Source organism: Thermobia domestica, chromosome 1 (assembly GCF_964235325.1).
Source record: "Thermobia domestica chromosome 1, izTheDome1.hap1.1, whole genome shotgun sequence".
Classification (NCBI taxonomy): domain Eukaryota; kingdom Metazoa; phylum Arthropoda; class Insecta; order Zygentoma; family Lepismatidae; genus Thermobia; species Thermobia domestica.
In genome coordinates, this window is record NC_137454.1 from 385,649,536 (window position 1) to 385,661,782 (window position 12,247).

Consider the following 12,247-nt stretch of genomic DNA (forward strand, 5'->3'; position numbering starts at 1 on the left):
GGCACCACTGCAGAAACTAAAATTAAGCTCTAACACTGAGCGAATTCTAGTACTATAAATTATGAAATCAAAATCTCCACACTCTTTCATTACAGAAAATAACTTTATTTATAAACAAACTGTAAAATACTAGCCTGAGTAGTCTTCGTTTTCTGTATTTTCCTGTCCTCTTCTTTAGTTTGTTCTTCGTTTACAGAATTATACTTCATAGTAAAATTGGAAAACACATCCACTTCCTGATTCGCACTCCTCAGATCCAACAGAAAGTCCACGTCGGGGTCCCAAGGCTTCGGACTCGCGAACGGAAAATTGCAACCAAAATTTCGCTTGCGAAAATCATCATCTCTGTAACCTTTTAACTGTTCAATGTAACGTTCAGGAACTTTCAATCGTATGTCAGCAATAACCTAAAAAACAGAAAAAAGAAAATTATTATGAAAACAAAGCAAGTAGATATGAGCTAAGGAAGTAAATAAAGGCATAAGAATTTCGCTGAGCTGTGCAAATCGTTTCAGCTTTATGTTAACGAACTTGGCACCCTGACCAGCTTAAGAAATGCCGCAACGCCACCACCGGTATCATGAAGACATTCTAATATAATGACGAAATTGCGACATATTTTGATAACTTTGCCTGAAAAATTCCAGGGCTGATTTTTCTTAAATCTCAAACTGTGATATTGAAGTACGCGAACTGGATATTTAGTTGTCTGAAATCTGCTGTGAAAACAAAAGGTCTTGGAAGTGGTTCACGTAAATCCACCAAACTGTTCGTTATACTGACGTATCTAATTGAAGCTATGTAAACGGTGTGATCCACGTGGAGTTGCATGTAGTATGATACAGCAAGGCTACAGTGTCAAAGCATTATCAGAGGCCATGTATTGTTGGATGCACCGAGAAGTTTCGGGAGGTCAGGATTTCAGTGAACGACGATTCATGATCAAGCAAGCTTTTAACAGAATATACGACTAAAGACGTGAAGCATTAGAGGAATTTCTTATTCGTTTCAAAACATAAGAGCCTAGTGTCACACCACTACCAAAAAGGGCAACCCAACCCTTGTTAGGACGATGGATGTTGCCAGATGTCCGATGTAATTAGGCAGAAGAAGAAACAAGAAAGGAAAACAAGTGAGAAATAGACATAATGTTAACCCTGCATTGTAGCCCAGCTTTTTTGTTTTCCTTGCCGCAAGGTAATTTGAGATGCTAACACAAAGGTTGTCTGTGTACCTTTCTATCAACTATCATTCTGCATGTTTAGTGTGTGATCGAACATAAAATCGAAACGAGCTCACTGTTATTCTGCTTGAAAGTTTCATGGGCTACATATGTAGCCCGCGCGACTATTGCTGTCACGAATGTTACAAAACGTCAAACTTATTCCATTATAGTTTGAGTGTTGATCAGATGGTCAATGAATTTGCAAAATGCCAATTCTGATGAGGAATGCTTTCTAGATTACGATAGTGGAGGTAAAGAATATTTTGGAACCTAAGAACTGCATTTTTCGGTCACAGAAATAGTAAAAATTCAGAAGATGTTACTGAGAATTCCGGGTGGAAGGAATCACTGATGATAGTGATAATAAACACAGTTCTGAAATAAGTTATAAAGTAGCCAAAGACAATTTCAGATGAAAAAAACTCCTACTCCTAATATTTGTACTCGTGCTCATAAGATTTTGCTTCGTTTTCCTGGACCTAAAGGTGAGGCTAGGTCTGTGTTGTCGTAACTTGAATGTCTGCAATTATTTTTAAATCCAAACATTTTCATACTTATAGTTGATTGTGGCAATATTTACATTGACAGAGCTAGATTTGTACGTGACCGTGATGCAAAACTTACAGACGAGACTGAAATACGTGCCCTTTTTGGCATTTTGATGCTTTTGATGAGTGATCAATGCTTGAAGGAAAGTGCGCATTGACCACTCAATCACGTGTGTGCAGGACATGCTTCGAGGATCTTCAATAGGAAAACAGGAAAAGAAAAATATATGAGAGTAAATAGCATATGTATCATTATGCAAAATCGTAATCAAACTTGAGCTCCTCCGTGGCTAAGCGGTTAGCGTACGCGCCTTTGGCGTGGGAGGCCCGGGTTCGATTCCCGGCGGGAGCTCATGTGGTTCGGATTCCACGTTAATTAGTAGGTCCACGTCTCATATAGCCTCGCTGCTGAACGGGACGTTAAACTCAAAATCAACTCAACTCAACGTAATCAAACTTTTGATAGCAGGAGATCATGAAAAGTATTTCGCTGAAAAGGTATATGTTTTGTCGATAATACGTTTATCTGTAACCTTTGTTTGTAAACTTTTTGTAAAATAATGCGTATTTTTTTAAATAATTCTGACATATATGTTTACAATGAAGAAAAGTTCGATATGCACCAGATTGGTGCATTTATTGCTTAACACAAATAACTTTTACAGTCCTATTCGTGTATTACTTTTGAAAAATTATTGGCGATGATCTTCTTTGTATATACATAGCTTTCAAAATAAATATATTTCTCGAATTGGGTATAAGACCCTTAAAACAGTTTATAAATACATTTCTTTACAAGAAAGATAAAAATATTAACAAACTTGCCCATATAATAAAATAAAAACAAATGGGCTACAGTGGTAGCCCGCGCGACTATCCATGTCACAAAAATCCGCGCGCCTATTGCAGGGTTAATACTTTTTGTGATAAATTAAATAAAAGAAATTTGGAGAAAAAAGGACGTTTGGCAACTTCTTTTCCTCTTTCTAACCAAGGGCCGCCTATTGTTTTCATATATTTATGGTCTGTTGCCAAGGGACAGAGCCGTGTGTGTGTTCCATGCAATGCTAAGAATCGAATTGTTCTGAAACCTAGTATACTTCAAGAAAACTAATGCTGCTTTTCGCATGATATCATATGTACTGAATTTGAATATGGTGTCAACAGATTTTACAGGATAGTTTGGGGAAACGGAAAGTTAATGCAAAAAACCTATTCTAATATGCCAACAAAGGAACAGAGGCAAATCAAAAGAACTATTGTCATCAAATTTTTGGAAATGGCCAGTCACAAATAATCCATTTGTTGGTTGTTTGGAAATGGTTACATATAATACTATATTCCATTACTTAGTTGGTTTAGAGTTCTCTTTTTGAGCACAAGGCTACATGAGACGTGAATCTACAGTTTAAACGTAGGTTGAGTTGAGTTGATTGTGTTTTACGTCCCGTTTAGCAGCGAGGCTATGTGAGACGTGGAATCCGAACATGAGTTCCCGCCGAGAATCAAACCCGGGTCTCCCACGCCAAAGGCGCGTACGCTAACCACTTAGCCAAGAAGGAGCTTAGTTTAACGTAGGGTCTAAACATGTGTTCCCATCGGGAATCGAACCTATACGCTAAGTATATCTCCACGAGGGAGCTTTAACACCACATTAGAATTGACATTACTGTCAAAGATGACAATGCTACAAATATGACAGTCAAACGAAGCGAAAAGTGCAATTGGCGAGGTCGTAGTTTATCAGCATTGAAGAAGTTGAAGTTGAAGCCATCAGAAACAAAGATAACGTTGATCGATTGCATTCACTGACATACGAAGTGTGGCGCACCATGAAATTTTACTTTACGAAAAAACGATGAACGACTTTCAGACAGTGATACTGAAATAATTACCTCAGACAACTGGGGACCGTTGACTAACTTGTAGCCACTTGGATAGTAGTTCATTTCCGATGCTAATGAACAGTAACCTGCCTTATCGGTACAGAAATATCTGGCCAGAAAAGATATCCCAACTCTTCCACAACATCCACATTCGCCCTACTTGTTACCACTTGGGTAATGAAATATTACTAAAAGTGAACGTCATTGAGATATTCTAGCAATTCAAAAGGCTGTGACAGATGTACATTGAGAAGCATCCATACACAGGTTTTGCCTGGATGTTTAAGAGACCTCCACAACTGCTGGTAGTTGTGTATAGACAGCGAAGGGGTCAACGTGAACAAAACGGTACTGAATATTTGCGCCATATGTTTTTAGACAAGCAGCTTACGAGAACACACAATAGATATTACATTCACTAAAAAAGAGACCAATTATGAATATCACTTACCAAGAACCCATGTTCCTGACGAACTATATTAGCTCTCCTTAATAGACAAAAATCTGAGCTTCAGTATTTTGCCCTGTAACTATATGGTTACCAGATCTTACATTTTCCCATAAGGTTTATGTTTTTCTCAAAAATCTGGCAAATCTAGACTCCTATGTGTCTCAAAAAAAACAGAATTCGTAACGGGTGTGATACTTTATTGTACAATAGGTTTAGACATTTGTTTGCAGCTGGATGTAATATGTAAATTACAGAGCATAAGGAACACATATTTGTACTTTGAGCACTCATTTCCATGTTCTCCGATGAGTTTTTTTCTTTTTTAGGCCGGTGATGATGATAATGAGATGGTGGAACGAAAAAGTGAGAGGAAACGGGAGAACCCTGAGAAAACACACCTGCACAGTGTTTGTCCACCATAAGGTACACTAACGCGAGCTGGGATCGAAGCAGACTCCACATACTACAGTAAGAGCTCTATCACTTAGTCGAGGCCGCGGTGGCTCAGTGGCACAGCGTTCACATCTGGTTTATCGGGTCCTTGGTTCGATTCCGGCTCGCGCCAAGTGAGTTTCGTGGTGGACAAACAACGTGTCTGTGAGTCTTCTCCGGGTCCTCCCGTTTCCTCCCACTTTCTTTATTCCACAATTTCATTCATTTCTCATCATCAACGTCTCCTTTAGCCTGGCCGGCATAATCGTGGGACGTAAAATTGAATGGTTTCATTTAATTTTTTCTATCACTCAGTCACGCGGTCCGAGAGAAAAATTATCCTTTTGGCAGCGACGAATTGCAGATTAACATGCTCCTATTTTTACTACTGCTGGCACACCTAAATTCTGAAAAGTGCTCTCTTATCTTCTCATACTTCAGAAAAACGAAAACAACTTTGGAGTAATGTGCTATTTTAGAATTTAGAGGACATAAAATATTATGTAGGCCAATGTACAAAACAGACCCCAAAGACGTTCTCTACAGATGACTTGGAAAGTTTAGTTTCTTGCTTGTAGAAATGCATATAATCAAGCGGAAGATATATTGTAAAAATTTCTATTCAAAATAGACCAAAGCTAATTAAATTAAGATTTAAAACAGCATTTCCAGAACCCTGGAGGCATCCCTAGAATGTTGAATTTCAGACTGAAAATGCAATTTGGTAGAGGATTTAAAGGGAATACTCCGGCTTTAGTATGGTCTACACAAGTAGAATGTACTGCTAGTCTAAATCATGTCCACTGTTAGAGTGATCCTAACGTAAATAAAGTGCCTATTGTATCCCTCCGCCTGGCAACGCTGAACTGAAGTGAAAAACCAACGATTGGTCACAAGACTTCTCAATGACGTAATACAAGACTGTTCACACTTTTTGTTAATTTAACGTTCTACCGATCCACGAAGATAATACTTTTTTACCATTTTCATGTTTGGATCTCGATATTTAGGTATGCTTAAAAAGTGTATTTAATGTATCACTATATATTGCGAGCGGTGATTAAATTTAGAAACAACTATCAATAAAAAGCTTAGTACTCATCGCTGACCAAATGTTCATCTAAGGACTATTTCCAGAAATTACTATGGAATTAGTAATTTCCGAAATATTTTGTTTGCGGTGAGTACTAAGCTTTTTATTTATAGCTGTTTCTAGTGTATTTAATGGTTCATTATCTAAATGCTACGTTTATATGTTTGTGGGCAAGAACAGTTTATATGTTTGTGGTCAATTCTTTCGACAGTGAGTTCTTGGGAACCATCGGCTCTAGAAAGATACCGTTTTTACTGATCGATTGCAAATTTTGTGTAGATTGTTCAATTCTAATCGAATATTAAAAACAAATGGCCGTTATTTCTTTATTACATTTTTTAGGGGTACACTGGAAGCATTCACATTTTAAAAAGTAAATCATCATCCTACGAGTTATACATTCCAACACCACATATTTGTATAGTGGTTGCATATCTCTCAGGCGTTTGTTTCATGACCAAATGATAATGAAAAACGAAGGATAACCATTTCTCCAGACTAAAATGAATCTTTATTGCTTGGAGTGTTTTGCCCAATGAACACAATATATCACTGACGTTATAATTAACTCTCTGTGTGTGTGTAATGTATTTGCTTATTACATACACTACATGCAAAACACTGGTCATTCATGAATTAGAAACTCCAACCAGTAGTAGGCTCAAATTTTGCAAACGGTGCGAGATATTGAAAAAAAAAATAATCGAAAAAAATGTCGCCTTTATGGTACCCCTTGCCGATTTTTATCAATACGTCTTTTACTTGTGTCTGTAAAGGGGCATGTACAGATGTAAGGGATGACAAGGAGATTCATGCTCATAAGTGAATGGTGCGCTGTGTAGAGAGCGCAGGTTCAGTTAGTGAATTCTATTTTTTGTGGATGCATCTCTTCTGAGTTTAGAAGACTAGTAGTGCAGTAGTATCGAACCAGAATACAACATCAGAAACCTTAGGTTTGGTGCCGACCCATTTATATATTTCACTCTTTACAATTCCGCGCCTCTATTTAAGTAATGAGAATACTGTTAAGTTCCATGGTATGTAAACCTCTTAACTCAATGGTTTCTTGTGCTCCTACATTTCTGCCAGTACTATTTTTCGTCAAGAACAGTGTTTTATCATACCTTAAACACTTTGTTCGCCATATTAGATGAGACAGATCCAAACATTTGTTTGAGCAGCCGTAGATGTCTCGTGGAAACCATATCTTCCTCCAGAAACAAATGAAGAAGATAGACGGCAGCACCATCTACCACCTCCTTGCTTTGATCACCACCTAAAACAAATACAAACATTTAAAAATAAGTGGAGATCTCCATACTTCATTATATTTTAAGGAAAGAATGACTCCCGATTAAGCTAGTGGTTAGCACGATCACCTGTTCAATTTCCCATTATATTCCGACCTCAAGTACACCGCGACAGGAGCTAATTTACAGAAACTATTATTTAAAGTTTTTTTTTCTTTTTCTTAATTATTAACATTGCACTTACCCCGGAATGCACCACTTTTTCAAGAGCAGAGTATTCCCCTTCTATTAACATTGTTCACAGCATGAAATGAAATGAAATCTTTCAGTTTTACGTCGGACGGTTATGCCATCTAGGCTAAAAGAGATAGTGACAATGAGAAATGAATGAAATGTTGGAATGAATAAAGTGGGAGAAAACGGGAGAACCCCGAGAAAACACCCACACACGGTATTCGTCCACCACAAACCTCACTTGGCTCATGCTGGGATCGAACCAAGGATCCCTGCACCAGGAGAACGCTCTACCACTGAGCCACTGTGGTCTCCATTGTCCACAATATATATCGATGAGGAAAGTCAAAGATTTTGGGAGGTGGTAGAGGAGGTCATTCTACGCAAAAATGCCTATGTGAACGTAGGGACTATTCCCTCTCGTTCCGGAGATAGGGGTGGAGGTAACTTTTTCTGCATCTTGCACTTATCGATTTTTGTTTGAAACATACTAGCACACCCTGTACTTGGGGTTATGTTACATATTATACCTCGTTTGAAAGCTAATGAAACAGGCTAACAGGTAGTATACAAACTGTTCCAGTACTGCATACAAGAGGGAAGTAACGGAGGGAAATTTTTCGAATTTCCCTTTAAAATTCCCTTTTTAAAACGTTTTGATTTTTTTTTTAATTCAGAAAGTGCAATATTTCTGATAATTTCTCATATTTCATACTGTACTATCTCGTGATTCCAATAAGGTGGTAATAAGTTTACTCATCTAGTAAACGATATCGGCAAATCACTTTACTTACGTGAAACTTTGGTTCCTGAAAATATCTTATACACGCAAATCTTCGGACCTGCCCTGGAGTATTGTTTAGGGCAAGTAAAAGCAGGAGGAAAAAGTCAAAAAAACATAAAAAAAGTAAAGACTAGACTTACTATGGCAGTGCAATGAAGAAAGAAAGAAAAAAAAAAAGCTTGTCCTCGCTGCCGGTAATACATAACATGGTAAAGTGAAACGGCGGGCTCAAAATGTATGTTCTATTGTTGGGGAAGGGAAAGTCGCCAGTTTATACTGATTGTGTCAATACTGTACGTACTTATATTATTTAATTATTGTCTCCCATTCCTTGCTTAACCAACACTTATCTACAGTGTGTTAAGCTTGGAACTTTTTAAATAAAATCTTTGAGCTTTACGGTTATACCGGCTAGGCAAAATAACAGGTACAGTAATGATAAATGAATGAAATTGTGTAATAAAGAAAGTGGGAGGAAACAGGATAACCTCGAAAAAACCCACGAATACAGTGTTTGTCCACCACAAAGTTCACTTGATCCTACCTGGGATCGAACCATAGGCCCCATGCACAAGAGTTCAGCGCTCTGCCTCTCAGCCACCGCGGCCCCTTTAAACTTTGGCTGCAAATAAAATTATTAAGTTGTCTCTCGTAAAGGTCGATATCCGGCAACAGTGAATTCATAATTGACATTAAATGACAAGCATATTATAGTAGTGGAGGTGGTTTAGTGTTTTCACAACTTTGGAGTGGATTTTAGGTATGTAACAGAAAAGAAACAAGATGCGAAGGAGTCGTACTCCCATGCCACAAGAAGTTGCAAGCCTATTGCATGGCTTTGCGGATGAATATGAGCAGAAAAAAATGATGCGAATAGGTTGGACTGGTTTAGTGTTCCTTTGACCACCAAGGCTATATGAAACGTGGACCTACGACCAACACGGAATCCAAACCATCAGGACACCGAACGTATTCTTTCTTGGTATGTTTTTATAATAGGTATTCAACAAGTTCCTGCTGATGGAATCCCCATCTCTTATTAGGTTGCTCCTGTCCAAATTTGACGTTGGATATTTAGTCATGATGAAGAAAGATTGAAATGCATTTCTTCAAATGTATATTTAGATAATTTGGATGCAAGATTCCCAAATGATTACCTAGACATTTTAAACTCGTTTGATGTCATTTTCAATCCCAAGAAGTATCCTACATCCCTTGGAAAACTTGCTACCTATGGAAATTCCCAGCTGGAGATGATTGTTGATAGATTTCCCTTTGTTGTAAATAAGGAAAGAATGTGAGGTGATTTTATATTCAAGCACACACTGATTGGCTTGAATTGTGTTGCAAGTTTGTGGATGACAATTCCCAAGTAAATGAAATTTCCCCTGATTATTTGCTTTTGACTTCTTGTGTTTTGGTTTTGCAACTAAGCAGTGTTCCTTGAAAAAGAGCATTCAGTACTCAAAACAGAATTAAACACAGCCACAGAAGTTCACTGAAAGATTCAAGTTTGAACACATTTATGTGCCTAAGCACCAATTGAACTACCTGTAGCGGAATTTCTATTCTGTAGAGCAGTAGCCGCTTTTGAGATGATGAAGTAGAGACGAAAGTAACTTTTCAAATTTGTTTGTATATAGCTAAAGAAGAAAAGTGTTGTTATCCTGATGAAAAAACTGTCAGGTTCTTGTCTGTGTGTTATAAAAGAATGTAGTGTTAACCCTTATTGAAAGAAAAACTGCCAATTTTTTTTCTGAAAACTGTGTAGAAAATTTGACATAGAAATGGTGTGATGCTTATGAATTTGGTAAGTACTCTATTTTTTTAAAGTTAATATAAAAATATGTATTAATATATTTTCTAATTAATCAGAATTTCATTGATAAGTCCACTCTAGTAATTGACTCGCAAATTTTGTTTGTTGACTCAAATTTCTGCATTGAGAATCAATTTGACTCGCAAAAATTCGAGCCTGGCGCAAGCTCTGTTTTCTTATACATATTTCTCCTTAATATTTTACTTGGACGCGACCAAGCAATGTAACAGATTACGCAGATTTAATTTTTGAGCCACACTGAAGAAGTGGACAGTGGATCGACAAAACCGTTTCTAGCTTTTTAACTTACAGTGCATTTTATTTTTTCATTAACCGACAATTTCGACTTCCAACGGTAATGAAATCTTCTTCAGGGTTAACTGTATTCGAGAATATTAGAAAAAACAGCTTTCGGGATCACAAATCTTAAATTTCTTCTTAAGACTTCTTAAATTTGTAGAAACATACTGAAGATACGTAACGTTTCCTTGTTTTATCCTAAATCTGCAATTTCGAAAATTTAAAATAATAAGAAAATATTGTAAGGTTCTGCATGTCTACACGTCATGCAATAACCACGTGTGAACTACATGTGTTAGTAATAAATAAAAACAGATGACGGTCCCGAAGAGGAGTCGATCATCATCGCCAACAGTCGGAAGGACGAGAATCAAGGAAGGAAGCCGACAAGACAGGATAAAAAGGACCTGCACTCCTCGACCAACATCAATCTTCCCGGATTGATCGAAACACCTAAAACCCCTCTCACGACGATGGTCACCGAGAGGTACCCATCCTTATACCCACGACGCTTGGTCACCGGGTTCCTTCCCTCTTTCTCACGACGCACGGTCACCGAGAGAGAGATACCTAATCTACACCCCTCTCACGACGTTTGGTCACCGAGAGTACTTCACCTCAAAGCCCACGACGCTTGGTCACCAGGCTCCTATCTAATCTTATCTAAATATAGAGGAATACTTATTATAATTTGTGTACATAAAGACTTTTTGTAATAAAAAGGTGAAGGGAAAGTCCAAATCCCGAGTACATTTTATTGCTCTACCCAAGAAATTTTACAATATAAATAGTAACACTGTTTCCTAAAATTTTTAACTAATCTCTACTAACTAACTAGCCTACATTTATATCCTAGGACACAAACAAACAAAATCACTTACCGCACAATTCTTCTGCCAAATCACGCAGGCTTTGTAGATTTTCTTGAATGCATCTTAGAGATGATTCCTGCTCCACAATGTCTTGGATCTGTTTCCAAGATATGCCTCTGGAAGAAATAAACAAAAAAGTAATATATCTTCTATCGAGCATAACTATTTAAGACTAATGCTACTTATTGAGTGCTTTGCACTAACAACGATGATGTAGAAATAAATAAAGAATTGGAACATTATATTTGAAACCATCACAATAACAAGCATATATTTATGAAATATTAACAAAATAAACTGAGCCATTTTTGGGAAAACCTTCCGAAAACTCAATCCTCGAAGCAAACTCTTAATGGTTCTTTTACTCAAGAGAGAATTCTACTAATGATCTCTGCCACTAGTAATCACACTATCGTATCTCAGGAATTTTACACACATACACACACACACACACACACACACATATATATATATATATATATATATATATATATATATATATATATATATATATATATATATAGGAAAGTATAAACAAGAGTGTATGCACTATCTCGCAAACGTCATACAATCTGTAAACTAAACTGTATGGAGGAAATAACCGATTTTATATAGCAACAATTTCTCTATAGGTGCAAATTCTACGATATATATTAAAAAAAAAAGTGCATGACTGAACAGAGAATGAAATCAGGGTCTCCGGATTACGGATCAGTTAAGTCTACACTATAAAGTTCGCTCCCTCGACAGTCGTCTATTCTATTGTTCCTGAAGTCGGTTCTCAGCCATTCAGACCTCATGGACTGTACAATTCCTGTCGTGATTGAACCACCACTGTCTAGAAATTTCAAGATGTTACTTGTATTTTAAAGGGGTTAATGAAATATGAAGAAAATAGCTCGAGTTGTTTATGAGAAGAGCATTCAAAAAAAAAAAAAAAAAAAACTCTTATCAATAAACTATCACTTCCGTTTGCTTTTGCACTTGCACAAGGAAAACGACTATATTGTATAAACGTTACCGAAACAATACTTCATTATACGTAAATAAAATAGATCGCTATTTTCAATTTGCATAAAAGCTCCTTCGTGGGTAAGCGGTTAGGGTACGCGCCTTTGGCGTGGAAGATCCGGGTTCAATTCCCGGCGGGTACTCACGTTGTTCGGATTCCACATTAAGTGAGATCCACGTTTCATATAGTCACGTTGCTGACATGGATGAGAAAACACTAAATATTCAACTACCTGACAATAAATATTCAACATAAAATCAGTGATCTCAAATATCTGTACAAGCTCACACATGGACAGCTCAGATTCGAAATGGTACTCTCAGAGTTGTATTTCCGAATTC

General features: G+C 37.2%; 1 protein-coding gene across 1 annotated transcript in view; it reads right to left on the reverse strand.

Moving 5' to 3' along the window:
- The window catches only part of obe (activating signal cointegrator 1 complex subunit obelus), a 230,274-nt gene that overhangs the window by 210,737 nt on the left and 7,290 nt on the right, over window positions 1-12,247 (reverse strand). Inside the window, exons 3-5 of the mRNA XM_081732076.1 lie at window positions 10,904-11,010; window positions 6,760-6,911; window positions 135-407 (exon numbers count right to left, since the gene is read on the reverse strand). Coding sequence (XP_081588202.1) covers window positions 135-407; window positions 6,760-6,911; window positions 10,904-11,010 — 532 coding nt within the window. The remainder of the gene's footprint in view (window positions 1-134; window positions 408-6,759; window positions 6,912-10,903; window positions 11,011-12,247) is intronic.